Source organism: Phyllopteryx taeniolatus, chromosome 6 (genome assembly GCF_024500385.1).
Source record: "Phyllopteryx taeniolatus isolate TA_2022b chromosome 6, UOR_Ptae_1.2, whole genome shotgun sequence".
NCBI classification, from domain to species: domain Eukaryota; kingdom Metazoa; phylum Chordata; class Actinopteri; order Syngnathiformes; family Syngnathidae; genus Phyllopteryx; species Phyllopteryx taeniolatus.
This window is the reverse complement of record NC_084507.1, coordinates 26,957,951-26,980,501: the sequence shown is the minus strand read 5'-3', so window position 1 is coordinate 26,980,501 and position 22,551 is coordinate 26,957,951. Positions and strand designations below refer to the sequence as shown.

The following is a 22,551-nucleotide window of genomic DNA, read 5'->3' as shown; positions in this document are numbered from 1 at the left end:
TCATGGCTGGCCTCACCACTGTTTTTTCAACTTTGCCCTTCATCCTAGCAGAGACTCTTCTGTCACATAACACACCTGACAGCTTCCCCCACCCGTTCCAACTTGCTGGGACCCGTTTCTTCACTTCCTGACCACACTCACCATTGCTCTGGACGGTTGAGCCCAAGTATTTCAAGTCCTCCACCCTTGCTATCTCTTCTCACACTTCCCCCACCACCCCTCTCATTCATGCCCATATATTCGGTCTTACTTCGGCTAATCTTCATTCATCTACTTTCCAATGCCTGCCTCCATCTTTCTAACTGTTCCTCCACCCGCTCCCTGCTTTCACTGCACATCACGATGTCATCTGCAAACATCATGGTCCACGGGGATTCCAGTCTAACCTCATCTGTCAGCCTATCCATCACCACTGCAAACAGGAAGGGGCTCAGGGTTGATCCCTGATGCAGTCCCACCTCCACCTTAAATTCGTCTGTCACACCTACAGCGCACCTCACCACTGTTCTACACGTCCTGTATTATTCTAACATACTTCTCTGCCACTCCAGACCTCCGCATGCAGTACCACAGTTCCTCTCTGGGTACTCTGTCTCTAGATCTACAAAGACACAATGTAGCTCCTTCTGACCATCTCTGTACTTTTCCATCAACATCCTCAAGGCTAATAATATGCCTTCTGCCATACAAATAGAAAATCGAAGAATGAACCTGTCCTGGATGATGTTAAACATTAGTCGACTGCTTATTTTACCATATATATTTGTTTGATATGATTTTTGCTTTTTAACGTATTGAATGCCACCCTCCAGGTTCCATTTTTAAACAAATCCGCAGCCAGCACGACAACGTGATCCCCAATCAGTGTGCCGCGGGAAATTCAGTCTATATACTTATGGTGGTATTTTTGTTTGGTGATGTGCAGTGAGATTTTTCTCATGTAAAATATTGATTGGCCTTGTGTCAATAAAGGTTGGGGAACCCTACTCTCATATAGTCGATTACCCCCATTGAGGAGTCGATGCTCCACATGAAACTCTTCCTCTCAGATGCATTAGCTAATGGCCTGCTGCTTAATAGGGTTGTATATGTTTAGTATTGACATGTGCAGTTAGATCTTGAGCACGAAGAGTCGATTTTACAAGGAGACTCAATGTGGAGAAACTGGATAGGCCGAATAGTAATGATGACAGACACTTGTGACAATAGGCTGAGATGTTGACAACTGATGAGACTGCACATTGAACTTGCTCGGTGTATTTTTCTCTCTCCCTGTAGAGATACTTTTCCCTGGACAAGGGCATCCTGAAGTACGGCAAGTGCAATGCTGATGTGAGTGCCTTCTAGCTGCAAATGACGTGGCCTTGCCTGTTACGGCGTGTGGTCTACCATTCTCTTCTTGTGTTGCCTACTAGACCAACAACAGGCAATTAATTTATTATAGATATTGAAATTTACGATCCGGTGTGTTCATAAGATAATGTGTTGACTTGCAGATTGAGAAGGGAAAGCTTCATGGCTGCATTGATGTGGGGCTCTCCGTTATGGCCATTAAGAAGAAAGCCAAGTGCATCGATCTCGATGCTGAGGAGAACATCTATCACCTGAAGGTAAACCACAAGGCTAGTCAACAACTTCCCCCCACCACTGATGTATTGGAAATAAGGTGGAAAACACGCACCATTCCCACCGTTCCCCTTGCAGGTATCCATGTATATGCTTGAATGGGTGTGGGGCGACCTTGTGTTGTGTGAGACAAGCGGCGTTGTTTGCACGCGTCACCTCACTTGTCCTTGTGCGCCGCGCAGATCAAGTCGCAGGAGCTGTTTGATGAATGGGTGTCCAAGCTGCGTCACCACCGGCTCTATCGGCAAAACGAGATTGCCATGTGTCCCGACGACAAGTCCTTCCACTTCCCCCACTACCTCTCCCCCACGCCCCCGAGCTTTGCTGACAGCGCTTCCATTAGAAAGGTATCTCGACTTGAATGAATATTCTGACTGTTGTCAAAACCTTCTTGTTTTTCTGCTCATCGCTATCCTTTTTTTTCAAATCTTCAAATTAGAAAGAGTTCATAATAATGATTGTTATTGGGCTGACCTTTTGGTTGCGTTTCTTTGTGCAGTGTGTGCCTGTACGCAGGCAGTCCACGGTGCATTCCGCAGGAGCGTTCCCTTTCGGCTGCAACAGCCAAGCCAAGGTAACAGCTTGGCTGCAGTCGTCTGACGACATGGATAAGTGCTCCAAAGGTGAACTGGCGCAGCTGCTCGTCGACAAACTTCAACACGGCTCACCCACCAAATCACGTCATATCTCCTATTCCACATCATGCACAGCAAAATCAGGGGATACATGCTTTTTTCCTATATTGTATACTATATTGATCCCAGAGAATGTGTCTCTCATCACGCTGTTTATGAACCACCCCCCCCCCCCCGCCCCGCCCTCCACCTCCCACCAAAATAATTCATATTCACCTTTGTTAGTTTTAGTTAATGCGTTTGCAGCAACAGCGGCCTCTGCTGCCTCAAGTAGTAATTACAGGATTCCTACCAGTAAATTTATCGATAACTGAGACATTTTTTTTTTGGGGGGGGGAGAGGTAGACAGAATATGATCTTTAACAGTATTCAAAATACAATTAAGTAGAATGCAACCGCATAAGATCTGTTAGCACTGTTTTCTGCTCCAGGGCTGTATTTTCTTTATCAGTTCAGTGAATGAGAACACGAAACATCTCCAGCATCTTCAAATCATGACCACTGTTGAATAGTTTTCGCGATTGGTAGCAGCAGACGTGTTGATGGCAAAAAAAGTTATTTTTATTTGTTTTTAATATTTATTCCTTTCTCTGTAGACCTGTCAGTTTGTGAGGCGTACTTGCTGGAGCTGAGCCACCTTCTTCAGAGCATGGAGGTCCTCCATCGTACCTATTCTGCACCCTCTATCCAGGCTCTTCAGGTGGTTTGCTTAGCATATCTGCTACCAGCGTATCAGAAATCCACAATTTGTGTCTGCTCTTGTTCCACGTTGCTGTTATTTATAGAACTTTTCAAATCGATTTGATTTGAATGGTCCCTGATGACAACTATTTTTGTTTCAAGGGTAATATCAGTTCCCTGTGTTGTATTCGCTAGGCATCTACATTTGACAGCCCAAAGAAGGAAAAGAGGCTTCAGAGAAAGTGGCGCACAAAGAACTACAATAAAGTCGTCAAAACAACCCTGCAGGTAGCTTGACAAAAGCTCCACATTGTAATGTCGTAGTTGAAAAAATAAATAAATAAAAATAGTGGAATAATCTCTGCTTCTTTTGTTCCACTGCAGGTTCCCAGCTGCATCTCCGCTTCTGTCCGCCTCCACGCGTCCAACCCCAACCTCTCCACCGCTGCGCTCGCCAATGACAAAACCGACCGGGAGTCCCTGGATTCCGCTTTCGACGTGGCCAAGCTGCAGGAGGACTTCTGCCGCGTGGCCACGAACCGTGAGTGACACATCCGCGGAGGTTTCTCGAAATCGACATCTGGATTTCTAGATCACGCGTTCGGCACTGCGCAAAGCCACTTCTAGATTGCTTGTTACAGTGTTCGCAACTCAACTGCGGGACGAAATCGTCCATCGTTGTGATTGTGTGTGAATTGTTGTTTGTACCCTGACTGTCCAAAGTCACCTGCGACTCTAATGAAGACAATGGATGGATATTAACTGTGGTTATCTTCTTTTTACACTCGTGTGACCATTACAAATATTAAAAAGGGAGATGAGCGAGGCGTCGTTCAGGTTCAGACAGTTTTTCATCGTCTATGCATTTTATTATGAGCATAATTGGCTTCTTTTGACACTTGCATGACAGTTAAGGATGTTAAAATGTCACTTAAAACCTTGCCTTTACAGTTCATGTTTTTTTTTTGTTTTTTTTTTTAATGGCAACAATTGAACCTTGGAATGGAGTTCTTCTGTTTTAATGATTTCCTACGGGAACATTTGTTTCCATTTAGGTCGACAAATGTCCTGGAATAGATATTGCTCCGCTGTCAGGTGTTCATTCGATGAAGTTTATTAGGTCGAAGGTAAAGAGAGACAGGTTGCCGCTGCGGCACACGATGAACTGGTCGGAATACATCGTCACGTGGCACAATGAGGAATGAGTCGTTCTGATATCATAAAAGCCTGAGCGAACACTAGCGTGTGCTTGGTTCAACGTTGTGCCATAATATCAATATAGGTATTATATACAATTGGCAGTCAAAGTTCATTTTCCTTTTTTACTTTAGTGCTAAGTCTTTTTTTTTTTTCTACTTTTACTTAAGGTGTTGAATCAGTACTTTTACCTTAACTTACCTTACACAAGCATTTCTACTTCTACTTAAGTACAGAGTGTAAGTACCTCTGCAAATATTTACTGTAATTATGACTTTACTCCTGCGTTAGCATAGATTAGTGATGGTGGACTATATGGCGAGTTCCGACTTATATATAATTTAAAAAAAAAGAATAATAATAATGGAACCCGAGGACCCTCTGTACTTGCCATCCCCACAGTAGCTCAAAATGAATTCTGTACAATCGTCATAGCATTTATGAAGCAACAAATCGAACGTATTTTGCACATTATTGTATCTCGCGTCATGGTGCAAAGAGACACGTACTCCTCTCTCTGGCTGTTAAATCAATCATCAAATGTTTGCTACTAAGTGGAAAAGTTTCGTTTCGAGCTCCTGTAGGAAATCAAAGTATTTTAGTCATTAGAAAAGTGCCCCCTTTGGGTCCTATTCTTCTTCTGTCAGAGCAGCACTCATGCAAAGTCTTTGCTGTTGTGAAAAGGTGTCCAAATTGCAATGGCGGCTTGCTGTCTCCTCTCTTCAGTGCACGCCACCATGAAGTCAGCCCTGAGTTCACTAACGTCGGAGAGGGAGCGATTAAAACAATGCACGGACCAAGACGCCTGCCCCCCTACGTCCCCGCAGGTGGTCGGCTTGAAGAACGCGCTGACAACGGTATGTGGGCACCGGTAGTGCACGCACTCACAGACACACTTTACGCTCCGCCCAAGTCTCCTTGAGGGCTTACCAGCCCACCTGCCTGAGACTTGAGTCACCGGCGGTTCCCACACAGGCTTTTGTTTCCTCCCTTTCTAAAGTTAACATTGATCGTCACGCTACCGCAGAGGAACTTGTGACCTTTCGACTGCATCGCATTTCTTTGACAATATTAGGCCCCTGTCGCTCGGCTCCTAATGACTCAGTCTACCTACGCGACCGCACAGCTCGGCAATAATGGGCCAGTGATGTCTTCCGTTGTACATTGTCGGCTTCCTGTGTCCAACGACAACATTTAGCACATCGAACAACAATGGCAAAATAATTGTGACGCTGTGTGCAACATCATGAATTTAACTGGAACAGCACTCAGTGGAGCACTTCATGGATAATTACCTTCTGCTTGTTCATCAGTTTTGTCATTAAATTGTGTTTACTATTCACTCGAAAAATAAAGGAAACGTCCCCCCCACAAAAATAGAAAGACTACCAACAGTAGAGTATCACAAACGGTGGACCACCTTTTGTTTGGTGATCTGTTTGTTAGTTAGCATGCAACTTCCTGGTTCAAGGAGGAGGATGTGTCACTTACTGTAATTCTGCATGACGTGGATACTTCCACTGATGGTATAACGACTCAAACCGTGAAAATTCAATTCACTTTTCGCTTTAAGTCAGTGTTTCCCAACCCGGATTGAGCCATGAAAAAAATAATTGAACCCCATCGCTGGCCCAAAGTTAGCTGGGATAGCTTTTCAGCTCACCGTTGACCCTAGTGAGGATAAACGGCAAATTCCTCAAGTATTTTCATCGGTGACCAATAAAGGGGCGAATAAAGGTTAACGTTGTGACAAATAACAAGTCAGATATCAGGGCGTCCATTGTGGGGTGTGTGTTCAAATCATGTATACACTGGTTATTATTTTTCAGGCTTTAGCCCAGAACTCAGAGCTGCGAGAGCGCCTGTGCAAGATTCACGCAGAGTCTCACGTCGTAGAACCCACAGTAGTCAATCTCACTGCCACCGTACAGGTGGGTGTGTGGGAAAGCAGTGACGAAACGCCGTCCCATCCCACCCAACCCCCCACTTCCCCCCCGTACCCCCCCACGGCCACCAGCATGATGATTATTCTGATTACGAATTCCTTCGTTATTTGCCTCCCACGTCCTGAATGAGTTGTCATTTCTTTCATTCTTATCCACACACAGCCGTGTCGCTCTCCTCTCGCCCCCTCACTAATGACGATTAGACACCACGAAAAAAAAAAAAAAAAAAAAGAGAAGAAGAACACATTGTGGATCTCGGCATTGTGAATCATTTGTGTTTAGTGCGATCACACAACAAGCTGGCACATGGAGGCTCTTGGCTCATCTGGTAATCTGATTTACTGTCCACACAGTGTGAGCTCATCATGCTAATTGTGTCCCAGCAAATGTGTTAAAAACACACAGTGCATGTGCATCCTCTGGGATTATATATTGGGAAATTAACAAGCTGTCCCTCACTAACAAAATAGGACATTATTGCTCAGTTACATGAAAATCAGTCAGAATGACATTGATTTTGCATAGCAGCTGGAAAGTAGCTCTTACGAATACGGGATTAATTTATTCCCGCTGTTTTTATACATAGTACAAAACAGAGTTACACTAAACTCCATTGCTAGCAGATGTACAGCCGGATATTAAAAATATGAGTGCACCTCATGTCATCTCGGCGGTTCATTAGTGTTCTTAAGCTTCTAAAACTTTTGATGTGCACTCATCACTGGGCCATTATCAACACAGTGTGATTCATCCATGTTGTCACAAACACTGGCCCCTCTCCCCAACCCGCTCCTTACGATGCATAGAGCCCTTTCTTTTTGTATTTATACGTTTGGATGTTGTGTCTGCTAGAAACAAGAGGAATCTGGAGCTGAATCCCGTTCTTTGGTGCATCAAGAGTCCAATGAAAGCAGAGCGTCCATCGCCGAGTCGCTGTCCGAGTTCTTCGACGCACAGGAGGTTCTGTTGTCCAATAGTTCCTCGGAAAATGAGGTAAACGGAGGGTTAAATTCAAAAGTTAATGCCGCTTACGGCAAAAAAAACAAAACCAATGAGAGATAGAAATGACACAAGAAAATGCCAATGGACAGTCTTAAGAGATGCAGTGCTGATATCAAAACTTAAGTATTTTCACAGTATCTCACAAAAGTGAGTGCGCAGCTCACATTTCAGGAATCGTGTCGTAAATCTTCTCAAAGGACAACACTGTGAAGAAAGATCAAAAATGAAGAGACAACTGCAAAATTGTCGGTTTCACTCATTTTGCTGCAGCATTCATGGTACATTATATGTTTGCTTCAAATGAACATTCCATGTCAACACATAGAAACTGTTGAAAACAACTCCCAAATTCCAAATACAAATATTGTCATTTAGAGCATTTATTTGCTGAAAATGAGAAATGGGTCCAGTGTTTTGTTTTTTCTGGTGTTTTTTTTTTTTTTTTTTTTTTGCTTGAGCTGTATATTTAAGTTTATGCTGGAATGTAAGGGGCCTCCTCGCTGTTTTGAGGTACCAAATACTATATTACATATTCGCTGTTTTCATGATTCTTTTCATTTTGAGAAAAAATCTACTGCCAAAATTGTTCACAATTTACGTTGTGCAAGTTTCTTTTCTTTTTTTTTTTTTTGCAGTGTGCGATGGTGCCTTGTCATCCATCAGAATGATTTATCTGAGGATGGAATGGTTCTTCTTTTTAGGCCATGGCAGGAAATGATCCGTTAGAAATTCCACATATGTTGCAGAAGTAATTTGGACACTTTGAGGCGCCCGAGATGGGCCGACCATCGCAGTCTCCATTATTCCTGCAATGCAGCCTTGTTAGGACATAGTAGCCATCCACCAACCATTCAGAACTCCATCCATTTGCATCATCCAAAGTGGCATGGCATTCATGAATGAATATAAAAACTGTTTGCAAATTCGTCTTCATGTATTGCTGAGCCCACTGCGAGCAGTTCACCTTTTGCGATATCGTTTTAATATCGTTATGCAAGTTGAAATAAGGCTGCTCTCGGACTGTACTTCATTCTTTTTTTTTTTTCCCATAGCAACGTGGTGTGAAAATGGAAGTTAATTACTGTCCTCTAAAAATGCAGCTACACTGTAGCTCCTAAGGGACATCATCTTCAAATGATGCCACAGCATGCTGAAGGAAACTTGCCCTGTGTTTAATCAGGTTCTTCTCATCGCAATTGCTCAAGTTTGGATGTTTTGGTTTTGGTTTTAGGCGTCAGAGGATGACTCGTACATCAGCGACGTTAGTGACAACAATTCCATGGACAACTTCACCAATGAGACAGAAAACGGCAGACAAAATTCAGGCAAGAAATTGCTTAAACGCACCAGCCAGAAAATAACAAATCCATTTCTATGTGTGATGTTTTTGGTTTTGTCAGGTTGCGGAGAGAGCGGCGCCGTCCTCTGCCGGCGTCGATCGCGTCTTTCGTCACCCAGCCCCGGCGGCAGCGCCGTCAGCCTGTGGAACATCCTCAGGAACAACATCGGCAAAGACCTTTCCAAAGTGGCCATGCCGGTGCATCTCAACGAGCCGCTCAACACCCTGCAGAGGTTGTGTGAGGAGCTGGAGTACAGCGAGCTTCTCGATCAGGCCGCCAGCACGCCCGATCCCTTTGAACGCATGGTGAGCGGACAGCTCACAGACAACAAAGTCCCTTAGAGCACTTTGCATCCATCTCCCTACTTCTGACAGTTCTTGATTCAGGAGAACATCTGCCCCGTGTTTGTCATTCAAGCAGTCGAGCGCAGTGTTTTCCAACCTTTATTGAGCCAAGCCACATATTTCACATAAGAAAAATCTCCCGGGACACCACCAGACACAAATGTCACACAATGTATACTGTATGTAGAAAAATAATGACGGTCTCACCTCAATGTACTCACAAAACTGCTTACTCAGTGTGAAATCTGGGCCTGAATACAAAGCTATTATTCTCTTGTGCTTTCGGGCAGTGGAAGCGTTTGCCTGTCATTTTATAGCGCCGCCGTAGATAGGTGAACAAAGGCACATTTATAATGAGTAAATCATTTTCAGACCACTTGGGCAAAATTGGATGATTTCGTACAGTACAGTTCTTTGTCATCACTGGCCTAGTGTGCCAAACTTAAAGACCCTGTAAAGTGAATGCAGAGATTTGTTTCTAAAATACATTATCTATAATATGTTCGAAGATACAGTGGGAGGAAAAAGTACGTGAACCCTTTGGAATTTCTTACGTTTATGTATAAATTGGTCATAAAACGTAGTCTGATTTTCATCTAAATCACAAAAATAAACAGTCTGCTCAAACTAATACCACACAAACAATTACTGTATGTTTTTTTCCCCTATTTTTATATAGCATAACATGTAAACATTCATAGGACAGGGAGGAAAAGGTAATTGAACGCTTGGCTTTAATAACTGGTTGAGCCTCCTTTAGCCACAATAACCTCAACCAAATATTTCCCGCAGCTGCAGATGAATTATGGACCATCCATCTTTACAAAACTGTTGCAGTTCAGCAAAATTCCTGGGATGTTTGGTGTGACTAGCTCTGTTCAGGTCAAGCCACAGCATCTCAATCAGGTTGAGGTCAGGACTTTGACTGGGCCACTGGAGGTGGAATCGCATTCCTGGTAGAAAACACAGGCAGTGTAAAAAAAATAAAAATCAAATAATTCTTTGCTCTTTGTTGATCACAACTAGACATCTCCAAAAGCGGACCTGTACGCTCCCGGTTGTCGGTCGTGACTATTGGCACAATTGTTTTCTGTGTGTGTAGGTCTTCATCGCTACATTTGTGGTGTCGGGTTACGCATCCAGCTTCTACAGAACTGGCGGCAAACCCTTTAATCCGGTCCTGGGAGAGACTTATGAATGTGACCGACCAGATAAAGGTTTCCAGTTTATCGCGGAGCAGGTACGGTTGGTGCACTACAAATTGAAGTTGAATCTTTGCTGTCGTGACTTTAGCTGCTCTCCAACCACGTTCAACTTTTTAGTTTTTTTATGAGTTTTTAAACGGCTTCTTAAAACCTACTCTTCTCCTTGGCATTTGCTGACTATGTGTAAGAGTTGCCACTTTTGTGTTCTATGTACAGTATTTATTTTGTACTATGGTATTCCCTGTTTTGTTGGTTTTATGTTACGTTTTATAGTTTTTATCCTCTGAAATGTTACATTGTTATATATTCTACAGTGAATGTTTACAATGAAATGTAGAGCACTTTGGTCAGCTGTTGCTGTTGAAATACATTTAGATTGGATTGAAATCTGCTCTTCTGTAAATACATGTTATCTACGTCTGCAGGTCAGCCATCATCCGCCAATATCGGCTTGCCATGCAGAGTCGAAAAACTTTATCTACTGGCAAGGTGCGTGTGTGACTGGAGCATCCATTTTTGGGGGGTTAATGCTCCAAGTTTTTAAATTGGGATCCAAAAGATTTTCATTAATTTTGCAGACGTGAGGTGTAAGAACAAGTTTTGGGGGAAGTCAATGGAGATCGTTCCTGTCGGCAGCACACACGTAACTTTGCCTGGGTGAGCTTTACGCACAGAACCGCAACACGGGTGCCGCATATTTAAGTATTTGTAACGTGTTTGTTCTCATTGCTGCAGGTCTGGAGACCACTATGAGTGGAACAAGGTGACGTCGTGCATTCACAACATCCTGAGTGGGCAGCGCTGGATTGAGCACTACGGCGAGATCTCCATCAGGAACTCCAACAGCGACGCCTGCCAGTGCAAGATCACTTTTGTTAAGGTGAGCCGAGGCCGCTAACTTCTTTCATGCGTGGCTGCTTTTTCTGTTATTCTGCTGTGTCGGTCCTGCCATCGAATCTATTTTTCTTACAATGAGTGGCGGGCCGTACATTTAGTACCTGGGCTGTCAGTGCGGATTTACCGGATTTAATCCACGTCTAAGTACCGTAATTATTTAAAAAAAAAAAAACAACATTTCACAAATTCTGCCAGGGTATGTAAACTTATGAGCATAACTGTACATATATGCAGTCATGCATACGTCATATTGGTATGAAAGTGTAGGCTACACCTTTTTTATAACCACTAGGTGGCGGTGGCATTTTGGAATGAAAGTGTACCGCTTTTTCATTACCGCTCGATGCTGGCATACATTTATAAAATAAAATATATAAAAGTTTTTTTCCATTTGCCCCTATACCCATGTATAATGCGCACAATTGACTTGACAATTTTTTTGGGGGGAAAAAATGCACATTATACATGAGAAATTACGGTACCTTAATATTAACACAAAGCAAAACATTTATTCATACGTGCAGATTGCTACAGACGTATTTTGCTAGTCCAAGATGGCTTGCTCTGACCAACCGATGAGAGGGAAGAAAAATGCTGACGTTATTGTGGGCCAGCTAGCTGGACCTCTGAGGCAAATTTGAAATCTGATTGGTTAAAGAAACAATCCAATTGCAAATATAGTTTAAGTTACATCAGCTGGCACTACTGATTCTGAAGTCCTTGGGCAGGTTAGATTGACATGGCAGCACATAGAGACCGAAATCTGAAAAAAAAAAAAAAAAAGACAATCCGAAATAAAAAAGTAACATCCACATACATGTACTGAAATTGGTGCATCCAAGAGAAATTGCTACAAAATAAAGAGATATTTTCTCTCATTTGTGAAATTTTTTGTTGGTATGTTTCCAGATCCAGAGTGTTCAGACTCAGTACTGTAGTGGGGCTTTATTCCTCAATGACCTTTGCTCACAGTTGCTGTTCTTCACCTGCATGCAACTAAGAAGCCCATATGATGTTTCGGAGGTTTGATGTATGAAAGCCTTCACTGAGCTGAGAAGGTTAATTGCTTTAGCGGTTCTCATTTGAAAGGTCCCCTGAAGGTAGGTGAGTCAAGGAAAAAAGGTGATTAATTGATCACCACCTCCCATGAAATACACCAGACATGCAATAGTAGCCATGATAAAGAGCAAAGGAAGACATTACCATGAGGTCCTGGATGATAGAGTGTGATCAACTGTTGAAAAATAATGGCCTTCGCTGTGATGGATGTTTGTCTTTGTCACAGGCCAGGTGGAACTCAAGTGTGAATGAAGTGGAAGGAACCATCACGGATCAGAAGGGGAATGCGGCCCGTCGGCTCTTTGGGAAGTGGCACGAAGCCGTTTACTGCGGGGACCCGCCCTCGGCCACATGCATCTGGAGAGCAAGTATGACCATTTAGTTTTTATTCCCAATCCTAGAATGCACACTTAATATTCACGAAGTGAATGCTTGTATATGCAGATGCCATGCCACTGGACCACGAGCAGTACTACGGTTTCACCAAGTTTGCCATTGAACTGAATGAGCTGGACGCTTCCCTAAAAGCGCTGCTGCCGCCCACTGACACCAGACTGCGTGTGGACCAAAGGTGAGAGACAAAAACACACCACTTGATTTTTAATTGTACTTGTTGCCTTGTTATTATACCTTATTATATACCAAAGATGTGTTTCTAATTTAAGCTTTTGACAGTGATTCACTGATTCAGGTCGTCTTTATCTCTCTAGTTCTCATTCACTGAACCCAGTTGTGTTTTCTTGACACTGTGCTGATCAAATCTGTGTGACAGGCACATCAGTAGGAAGGATTACAAAAATAACTGCACTCGTCGCTTCTGCGGATTTCTCTTGTGTTAATTTTAGTCCACGATAGTAAATGTTACACCTGAATAGTCAAAATGTAGGACACACTAAAATAACACCAGAGCTTTATCCGGTGTGACGGCTCAATAGTGAGGAAACGTGAAAATGAAAACTTTTTTTAAAAATTATTATTTATTTATTTATTTGTCACCCAATTGCAAGGCACACTTTGACGACCATTTACACACACATTCACAACTATAGACAATTTTGTTTGACAACTATGCCGTCAACTCTTCCGATGTGGAAAAAATAATATAAGGAATTTTGCATTTGAACAGCTTTTTTGGATTGTTTTTATTAACACGCTAATGATGCCGGTGCTGCGCGGCGTGCAGGCTGCTGGAGGAGGGGAAGCTGGAGGCCGCCGAGGAGCAGAAGCAAAGGATTGAACAGCTGCAGAGAGAAAGAAGACGAATCCTTGAGGAAAGCAACGGCGCACATCAGCCGAAATTCTTCAGGTAGTCTTCATCTCTCGGCATAATACGTTGCCCATATAGATGATTACGGACTTGAATGTGACCATTGTGTAGTCTTAAATGGCTTTATACCCTCTCCCAGTGCATTAGGTACACCTGCACACTTGTATGAGATCTAATACAAGTGCTGGATCAAACGTTCTCCCTTTACAAAGATGACAATGGTCCATTTTTCCTTTGTCTTTCGTCATTCATGTTTAGGAAGTCAAAAGATGACACTTGGGTGAGCAACAACACTTATTGGGAGTCGAGGCACGATCCTGGCTTTGCCCACACGGATTTCCCGACATTGTGGTGACCCGAGCTGAAACACATCCGGAGCCTGACTTCCAGCGCAGACCTTCTTCTGTATTGTGATTGCCTTAACAACAAGTGCTTTTTTTTTTTTTAAAGTTGTGTAAACATGTTATGCACCCTGAGAATATTGATCAATGTGCAATGAGTCCAATTTGGAGAAAATGTGAAAAGGATGACCAGTCCGCCTCATGACAAACGTCCACTGATGAATTGGTACCTCATTACAACTAACGACTGGCACCTCATCCTGTCATTTAGACAATCTCTACCTCAGAGATAAAGTAGCCTTGATATGCCATTGATTAACATTAACATCCAATAATTATTCTGCACATGCCTGATGCCTTATTGGTGGTACTGTCATTATTTTTTTTTAATTCCTTTTAGATGTTTTCAAAATGTATAGTTTGTAAGGTGCTCTGAACATGAAACAGATCTGTACTACAGGTTGCTTTTTTTGTTTTGTTTTATTTTATTAACAACAGTGCTAATTATTTGTTACTCCTGTGTGAAAGGCGCAAATAGGATGGAGGAGCTGTAGCAAACATCACACACTCATTCATTTGTCCACCACATCCAATGCGCCTTCGCTTACAACAACTGCATGGTTGTGATTCTGGTGCAGTTCAAGCTGACTGTTCAAGCTGTGCTGCGTCGGCTCAAATAAATGCTGCGATGCTTCCCTCTTGTGGACTCTTGTGTGTGGTCAAGTCTCTATTCCCCCCCCCCCAGTTTAAACTGTATTTAACAGCAAGTATGCCTGCAAGGTACATTATCGTATGTACAGTTACACTAATTACAATTATTCCGTCCCCAATTGTTGGCACAAAGTGCAAAACCTAGTAATTGTTCTTAATTTGTTGGTTGATTGCAAACTACTGTAAGTTTCTAAATGTTGCAAATATATCTAATGGGAGTTGTATTATTTTGTATACAATTGTGTAAACAATTTTAGGGGAGCTGGACTTTAGCCAAAATGTACAAATAGCCATCAAAACTGCTAGTCAGTAAATTTTTCATTTCAGTTGTTGAGAGAATTGACTCACTATCGTCACAATTACTATAAATTTAAAAAATATGTTCCCATTAGTTTTTGACCGATTCCACAATATGTCATATGACATTTGAAAAATAAATTTCAGTTTAAAATGCAGACTCCTGAGCTAGCGTGTCAAATCCAATTTTCGTCTTAAAATGATTCCAATTATTTTTATTCAATTGACATTTATTATTATTATTATTATCATTATCTGTTTTTTAAATCTGTTCAACCAATGCCCGTTGTTGTTGTTTGCTTCCGGGGTGGGCGTGGCCTCGGCGTGTTCATTGTGACAGGAGTCTTGTGGCTGACTTGACGGTTCTTTGCGTGTTTTCAGTGACTTTCTTCGGGGGAAAAAAGTCCCTCGACTGCTTCGTCGACATAACGACGGCTTGGTCAAAACAAAACAAAAAACGGTAAGTTATTGTAGCTTCGGTATTTTATTTTGTAGGCCTTTTACATGATTGCTAAATCACTTCAGTTGTTGGTGATGCTGCTAGCTTGTCGCCATTGTCCTCGTGCAGGTTTTCAACTTTGGTCACGCTCGCAGTGTGACCTTTAACATAAGTTATTGTTTATTAAACTTGTTTTGGCACCGAAGGAGGTGGCGAGCGTGCGGGTGAACGAGAGCCGTCTCGCTGACCTCCTTCCGCCCGCGGAGATGTTCGCCACAGCCACCAGGAACTTTGTGGAGGAGGTGGACGAGCGCGGTGGTTTGCTGATCCCGATGAGAAGCCTCAACGACTCCGTCTCGCTGCTCACTGTGGTGGTGAGCCAGAAACGCTTCTGGTTCTGGCAGAAGCCCAAACACATGCCCACCGACTTCACCCTCAACGACGTACTCACAGGAAACGCGCCTATCACGCCAGGTAAACAAGCACAACCGTCATTCTGAAATTGGATTCATTTCTTCCCAACAACACTGCTTCCAGGACTGTATGCGAATGTTCTTTTTTTATTTTTATTTTTTTTGTCCAATCAGATTTCAGCCTCTATGGGTTGCCATGTCAATCTAATCTGCCCGTGGCCTTCACAATCAGTGAAACTTCAACGATCTTAGCAATGAAAATCTTGACCCAATTACAATTACTGATCACAGCAAGCCAAGTTGGACTAAACACGTTTGTAGCAATCTGGACACATTAACACATTTAATCATCAGCATCTCCGGTAGTTATAATGTATTTTATTATTTTTTTCATGTTCTTAGATCAGTCTAGCTTAGACGCTCGTTTCCGCACCATCGTCATGGTAACAAAAGTCGTACTTGGTGTGATTTCAACCATTGCGTATATTACGTATTCCTTAATTCTTAATCCGACCGAAGAATACCAGAGACCTTTTGTTAAAACACCCGGGAGCAGTTTAAAATTATGACAAAAGTCCATAATATTTCTTCTTTATGTGACTCCGCGTTCTATCTCTGGTTACTGTGTGATATCTTGTTTATAGTCCGCTTTAAATGACGTGAGTCTCCGTCTGTAGTTTTAATCGAGACAGACTTCATCAAATACAATGGGACCTACGGCGATAGCATCCACGGGACAGCGGATGCCACATTCATCCATTCCAACGTGAGCGTGGAGGGCAAAGAGTCTTCCAAACTCCAGTTGTTATTCGGCAGTTTGAAGAAAGACGAAGTGGATGTGCGCAAGCTGCTGCAAGACTCTAAAAACAGGTTTGCTTCAAGAAATGTGTTCTCTCGAACAGTTTCATTGAAAGATCCATGAAGAAGACGTCGACGTTAAGAATAAAACATGGAAATTATGTCTGTCAAAGGTCTCCTAACAGCAGGAATGTTCTTTAATTGAATCCCAATTTGAGTTGCAGTCTAAACCTAACAAACATAACCGCCTCCTTATTGTTTTTCTTACATAATCATTTCAAAACCTAAAACCATACACCGTCTCGTGACTGATACCATTGAGGATTCGGGACAGATTGTAGGTCACATTAATGGTGGAAAGAGTTTTGAAATTATTTATCCTGGTTTCATTTTTTTTGTTACATCACAGAAACCTGGCATTTGAACAGGTGTGTATAGACCTTTAATATCAACTGCAGCTATCTATTTTTGTTTTCTTATTCATTTTAGATAACTAAATAGAGATAAATGATTACAAAGTAATATTGTCATGTGTGTCAAATTTTTCCTTTTTTTTCCCCAAAACACAAAGAACAATATTTTTTCACGCTTTCAGATTTTTAAAAAAATTATTTGGGGTTATGCTCTTTTCTGGACCGTCAATAATAGTGCTTGACCTGTATGGATTTTTTTTTTTTTGCCTGATTCCGATTCCGATATTTTGCGGAGTAAAAATTCTGAACCTCAATTAATCACCCAATTGTTTTTAAAAAAGGAATCAAATTACTTTTTTTGGGGAATGTAATATGCTATAATTATCCTTTTCATAGAGACATTTTGTAATCATTTACCAGTATCATGACATTTTTATTTTTGTACAAATGAGTCACAAAACAAATGCGAGCTCGTGGAATCTCCTGCGTTTACTTCTTCAAGCGGGCAATGACAATGAATAGACACCTCTGTTCATTTCTATTCAATTCAAGTGGAGGCCACTATTTTAGAAAATATGAATATAGACTGTATGTACAGTTAGTATGATGATTTTATTGGAATCGTTTAATAGGGGGAAGGAAATGAAAAGAAACTTTGAAATCAGAAAAAAATAAATAAATAAATTATTCCGCATGTCTGCATTAAAACGTGATGTAATACTGCTTGTCAAAAGTATTTGCTAAAAACTGTACTTGAACGAAGCACCATTTAAGTAACTTATTTGTTATATTGTTATGTTTTTATGGCACAACGTTTCACTTTCATACCTGCGTTCCTGAATCTCATACCAGGATTCGTGCATGTCACGTCTTGATCGTTTGACAAATCAAATGTCCCACCAGGGTGCTGGACATGTCCCACCGTCTGATCCAGCAGACCAAGAAGAAGCGTCAGGTGTTCGGCGTGGTCAAGGAGCGCATCGTGACCAGCCAGCCTTGTAGCGTCATCGAGGAGGTACAGCAGGCGGAGCAGTGCACTGGGACACTCAGCCTCTGCGGGCCCAAGAGTCCAAAGGTCAAACTGGAACTCATCACGAACATGTTTACTACTCTATCCGAGCTTTCCTTACATTTTACGACATGTTCAGTATAGAGGGGTAGACTCGCTCGTTGGGTTTGAAACACTCAGTTCAACACAAGCTGCAGTGGAGGCTTCAAAGTTAAATAAACAGCACCAGTATTGACCTCCTCGACTCGATAATTTGTCGTTAAGAAGACCACCAAGTCGAACGTGTGCGTGTGTCTGTGCAGGTTTCACTGAAGGACAATGGCAGCCTGAGCAAAGACAGCAACGTTACCATGGAGATTCCCACTAACACCACGCTGGCCTACGCCCTCATTGAGCTCGAGGTGAAGCACGATGGTCGCTACGGTGAGAAGACATAATTCATCATGAATATAGAAAATACCATTTGTTATATACAGGTGGATCTCAATCAGTTCGAATATCGTGGGAATCGTCATTTATTTTAGTAGTTCAATTCAAAAGTGAAACTCCTATAGATTCACCACATACACGGGGATATTTCTTGAGTGTGTGTTTTATCATTTTGATGATTATAGCTTAGTACCAACAAAAAGTGCTCTCTAAATTGAGTTGAAAAAAGCCTCCAAATTTAGCCATCTCAAGAAATTTGAATATTACATATGAAACGATCAAAAATCCTTTTATATAGAGAAATTCGGCACGGATTGGTCTTCTAAAAAGTCTTTTCTTCTGTGTTAATGTAATACTATATGAATTCCACTTTTTGAACATGACACAAATGAACTTTTCAACTATATTCTTATGTATGAAGCCACAGCTGTGGATGTATTTGAAATGACGGTGTGACGTGTTTGCACAGAGCTGTGTCTGATGTCAAACAAGGGGGGCTTCGAGGTGGACAGCCCCACTCCAAAAGGACTGGCGGGTGTCACCGGAGCGCCTGTTCAAAACAACCCTGACGTCAGCCATCTTGCACGAGGTCAATTATTGCCAACGCTTGCGTTTTCACCTCTGCGCTCACATGCCAAGCACGAGACTTACAACTCTTCTCCAAAACTCTCACAATATGTCAGTAATTTCCAAACAATTTTGATATGGATATTTATTTTTATTTTCTATTACTGACATACTTAGAACCCCGGTTACCCTGGTAACCAAAAGTTTTCAAGTACCTCACGGGATCTTATCAGAATGGTGTTATGATAACAATGTTGTAAACACACATTTAGGCTCATTCATAAGAATGACTCCCGATTGACTTTATTTAACTTAATGTTTGCATAGCGCACACGACTGATACAAATACATATTCTCTGTCTATGCTGAGGAATGAATTATTCTTTTCTTCTTTTCATACATTAATGTTGATATTCAGAAGGTAACAACAACATACCATTTTATGTAGAAACACTGCAAAGGTAAGATTGAACGCTTAATATATTACATATTATGGCTAAGGGAGGATCACAACAATCTAACTGGACCCTAGATAAGATCTTCTAAGATCTCATGCATCATGGCTCGTGTGTGACACATACTGCAGTTCTATATAAAATACTATAAAAGTAAAAATAACACTATAATATTGTACTTTATAAGAAAAAACACAGGAATTACATAATTGAATAGAATGTGAGGAATTTTCTTGCAAAATTGCCACATTTTTGCTTCAGTTCTATAGACATTGTGCTGCTCCTTCTGGTTTGCGCGCCTTGGCTACCTGGGACATTGTTATATTACCTGTCTACATGTATTACGCCACCATTTGTGTTCAAATATCCATTGCTTGGAAGATTATAACTCCGCGACACTGTTGCTATTCGTTAGCCCGTCAATGGCGTTTCATATTCTTTGTTAGCATTAAGCTAAACTGACTTAATTTAGGCAAAGCAGTATGGCTGTTTTAAATACACGATGTGTCATTTTCCTAGTTTTCTGTTTAGTTTGAACTTCAACTGGGAGTGGCAATAAACAGCTTGAAGCCTCTTTTTTGAAAAAATTCAGTCGAACGACAGCTCGTAATCTTGAAAAACGTAAATTGCGTCACTGTTTGTACTGAGAGAAGTAATAACGCAGCACTTTTGAAGCAGATGCGCATTTTAAAATGTTAATATAAATAAATAACTTTTATTAATCACTACAATTAGGCACTTAGCCATTGGCCATTTTGATGTTTTTGGGTGACATTTGCAGAGCTGGAGAATCTGCATGCTCATTTCCAGCTGCTGTCAGCTCTTCCCGCCTGCGGCAGGTCTTCGCTGCTCAAGAACATCACAGCTGTCATGGAGGACAGAGCAGCTCTCAGTGCTCTTCAGAGTGTGGTGAGATGACACAAATGGTTTGATTGCGCAACTCCGTGATCACTTTTGGACCTCGCTCGTCTCTCTCTCTCTCTCTCTCAGCTGGACCAGATGCTCCTGGATAAGAGCGCAAACATGGCCGATGTTTCAGAGGCGCACAAACAATGCATCCAGCCTGTTGTGGATGTGCTGGAGGAGTCGGAATGCGGCTCAGCAGCACAGACGGAGCGCTCGGCGTCGGTCCTCAGTGCGCTTCACCTCATTACGAGTGCCTTGGATGGTGAGCATTTCAACACTTGTTTTTGTTTCCAGGGTTCCTACACATTTTGAGATTTAAAAAAAAAATCCAGACTTTTCCAGACCTTAATTACCAGACTTCTCTGTTTTAAAAAAAATATATATTTAATTTGTGACATTTGAGTAAATAAATATGTATTTTTGATTCTTTATATTCAATTTTGTCACCAAATCATTTCCCCCATGTTGGAGATGTCAAACGATTCCACACAAAGTCTGCGTGTAGTTTTCTTGATCCATTTGGGATCCTGAGCCAACCAGTCTTTATATTTGGAATTTTTGAGCCGGCCATCAGACAATTTACATCTCTCCATGATGAGATATGCCAACGATCATATGAGATCGTTGACGCGTACACGTCAGGGTTAATGCCCGACGAGGTGTACGATTATAAGGGATTAATTGACGACGTGGAGCCCTGAACTGACTCGCAGGAGAGGGCAGTTACGTCCACGAAGTCCATGAATCCCGAATAATTGGACATTCAAAGGGCATTAACCCGCTTACATCATGGTCACTTCCCAAAATTAATGAAACTATCCATCCATCCATCCATTTTCTGAGCCGCTTCTCCTCACTAGGGTCGCGAGCGTGCTGGAGCCTATCCCAGCTAACTTTGGGCAGGAAGCGGGGTACACCCTGAACTGGTTGCCAGCCAATCGGAGGGCACATACAAACAACCATTCACACTCACATTCACACCTACGGGCAATTTCGAGTCTCCAATTCATGCATTTTTTTGGGATGTGGGAGGAAACCATAGTGCCCGAAGAAAACCCACACAGGCGGGGCCGGGGATTGAACTCAGAACTGTGAGGCTGACGCTCTAACCAGTCGCCCACTGTGCCGCCATTAATGAAACTACCAATTCATAATGTCATACGTTTTGTAGTCAAAATAGAAAGTTGGAATAAAACAATTTGTCTTCCTGAGGGCTTGACGATGAAGAGTCATTCCAATCCCAAAACCTTCAAAGGGAATCTAAACGTTACTCAGTAATCCAGCAAATTGATTGTCGAGTTTGAAATTACATATGACGATAAAATCAGTTTTTAGGATTACCCAAACGCTAACCGTTACAATTTAAACTTCTTCAAACCCTAGAGCTGTTTTGAAACCCTAATTTGTAACACGAGAGCTGCTTTGAAACTCTACTTTGAAATTCTAAACCTGTTTTGAAACCCTAATTTGAATGAAATGAAAGAAAATGAAAATAAGATGCCATTATAGAAACATTCCAAATTATATGTACTGTATGTCTCCTTTTAGATGAGTAGTATAAATAGTATTCAGTGAATGATGAGTAACGTTGATTCGTTTATATCTGGTTGTCTTATTCTATGACGTCACGTTAAGGGCGCTCCCCCTCTGGTGAACAATCCAACAGCCACCACTACTTTCTTCATCCACTAAATATGTTGAGTCCTTTCTCGTATCTTAAATGTTTTTTTCTTCTAAATTTGCCTTCCAGAACTGACTTGCGATAGTCTCGCTGCGCTGAGAGTCTGCAGCAGCCCTGATGTGTTAAAAATCATGGAGCTTCTGGTTTGTAAAGAGAATTCCAACTGTACTAAAATGTGTATAACTTTTTCAAGTTTTTTGACACCCCCATTTTCTCTCACATCTATTCTAGGTACAGTGCTTGTTAGGAAGCGGGGCTTTGCCGGCGAGCGGCGCGGACCTCGCCGCGCTGCCGGAGGTCGTCTTGCGGAACGTGGAACATCTTTTCGCCGCCTCTGACGTGAGCCTGGAGAGAAACGCGGCCAGGGCCCGAATAAACCAGCTGCGGCAACCAGCAAACCGCCCACTCATCTTGTGTATCGCTCTCAGAGGCCTCCACTCTCTGGCCCACTGTGTTTAACTAACAGGTGCTTTATTAGAAGGGCTTTTTCAGTGAAGCGCAATCATCCAAAATGTATTGTCAAGGAAAAGCACCCAATAAGCTCCCCAAAGGCCATAACCACCTTTTATATTGTATTAAGGTGCAATAGATTTTTACCTGATTTTTATGAGTCAATGTGCTGCTCTTTTGTCATTTTCTAATGAAGCACTATTGATTTCTGTGTCGAACGTTTCTAAATTTTTAAACACTTTAGCACTACTGTCTGAAAATATGAAAAATATATTACCTTTGTTGTTCAAACTGTGAGCCTTTTTTTGGCACACAAATTTTTTTTTAAATGCATGCTTTATTCGTTCGATGTGCATTGTGAACCTGTTCAGATCTTTATAGTCCTTTTTGCTGATAAGTTTTTAAAAATAAAACTGATACACAGCATTTGTCTCAATTCAAAA

General features: G+C 41.9%; 2 protein-coding genes across 6 annotated transcripts in view; both read left to right on the top strand.

Annotated features, from left to right (window-relative positions):
* Window positions 1-14,238, top strand: part of osbpl3b (oxysterol binding protein-like 3b) — a 30,570-nt gene extending 16,332 nt beyond the window's left edge. For 3 of the 5 annotated variants that reach the window (XM_061777527.1, XM_061777526.1, XM_061777528.1), the window contains exons 4-22: window positions 1,279-1,332; window positions 1,497-1,610; window positions 1,809-1,973; window positions 2,126-2,249; window positions 2,858-2,961; window positions 3,138-3,230; window positions 3,327-3,483; window positions 4,866-4,996; window positions 5,969-6,070; window positions 6,938-7,078; window positions 8,319-8,732; window positions 9,874-10,011; window positions 10,402-10,465; window positions 10,555-10,633; window positions 10,712-10,856; window positions 12,159-12,300; window positions 12,377-12,503; window positions 13,116-13,238; window positions 13,458-14,238. In XM_061777527.1, the coding sequence (XP_061633511.1) occupies window positions 1,279-1,332; window positions 1,497-1,610; window positions 1,809-1,973; window positions 2,126-2,249; window positions 2,858-2,961; window positions 3,138-3,230; window positions 3,327-3,483; window positions 4,866-4,996; window positions 5,969-6,070; window positions 6,938-7,078; window positions 8,319-8,732; window positions 9,874-10,011; window positions 10,402-10,465; window positions 10,555-10,633; window positions 10,712-10,856; window positions 12,159-12,300; window positions 12,377-12,503; window positions 13,116-13,238; window positions 13,458-13,554 (2,514 nt within the window). In that variant the 3' untranslated portion in view covers window positions 13,555-14,238. The remainder of the gene's footprint in view (window positions 1-1,278; window positions 1,333-1,496; window positions 1,611-1,808; window positions 1,974-2,125; window positions 2,250-2,857; window positions 2,962-3,137; window positions 3,231-3,326; window positions 3,484-4,865; window positions 4,997-5,968; window positions 6,071-6,937; window positions 7,079-8,318; window positions 8,733-9,873; window positions 10,012-10,401; window positions 10,466-10,554; window positions 10,634-10,711; window positions 10,857-12,158; window positions 12,301-12,376; window positions 12,504-13,115; window positions 13,239-13,457) is intronic. The other 2 variants (XM_061777529.1, XM_061777530.1) reach the window with 2 other exon arrangements.
* Window positions 14,239-14,849: 611 nt separating this feature from the next.
* Window positions 14,850-22,544, top strand: gsdmeb (gasdermin Eb). Its single transcript, XM_061776571.1, has 10 exons — window positions 14,850-15,008; window positions 15,194-15,461; window positions 16,078-16,270; window positions 17,515-17,686; window positions 17,923-18,043; window positions 18,519-18,638; window positions 19,853-19,980; window positions 20,062-20,239; window positions 21,728-21,801; window positions 21,890-22,544. The coding sequence occupies exons 2-10, from the start codon at window positions 15,254-15,256 to the stop codon at window positions 22,115-22,117; spliced, it is 1,422 nt and encodes a 473-aa protein (XP_061632555.1). The 5' UTR covers window positions 14,850-15,008; window positions 15,194-15,253; the 3' UTR covers window positions 22,118-22,544.
* Window positions 22,545-22,551: the final 7 nt, after the last annotated feature.

Bases quoted from the DNA above. Each gene is read 5' to 3' on its own strand.
- gsdmeb (XM_061776571.1), top strand. From the start codon at position 15,254: ATGTTCGCCACAGCCACCAGGAACTTTGTGGAGGAGGTGGACGAGCGC. The intron at 17,687-17,922 runs GTCAAACTGGAA...GTGTCTGTGCAG, and splicing joins GCGGGCCCAAGAGTCCAAAG to GTTTCACTGAAGGACAATGG. The intron at 19,981-20,061 runs GTGAGATGACAC...TCTCTCTCTCAG, and splicing joins TCAGTGCTCTTCAGAGTGTG to CTGGACCAGATGCTCCTGGA.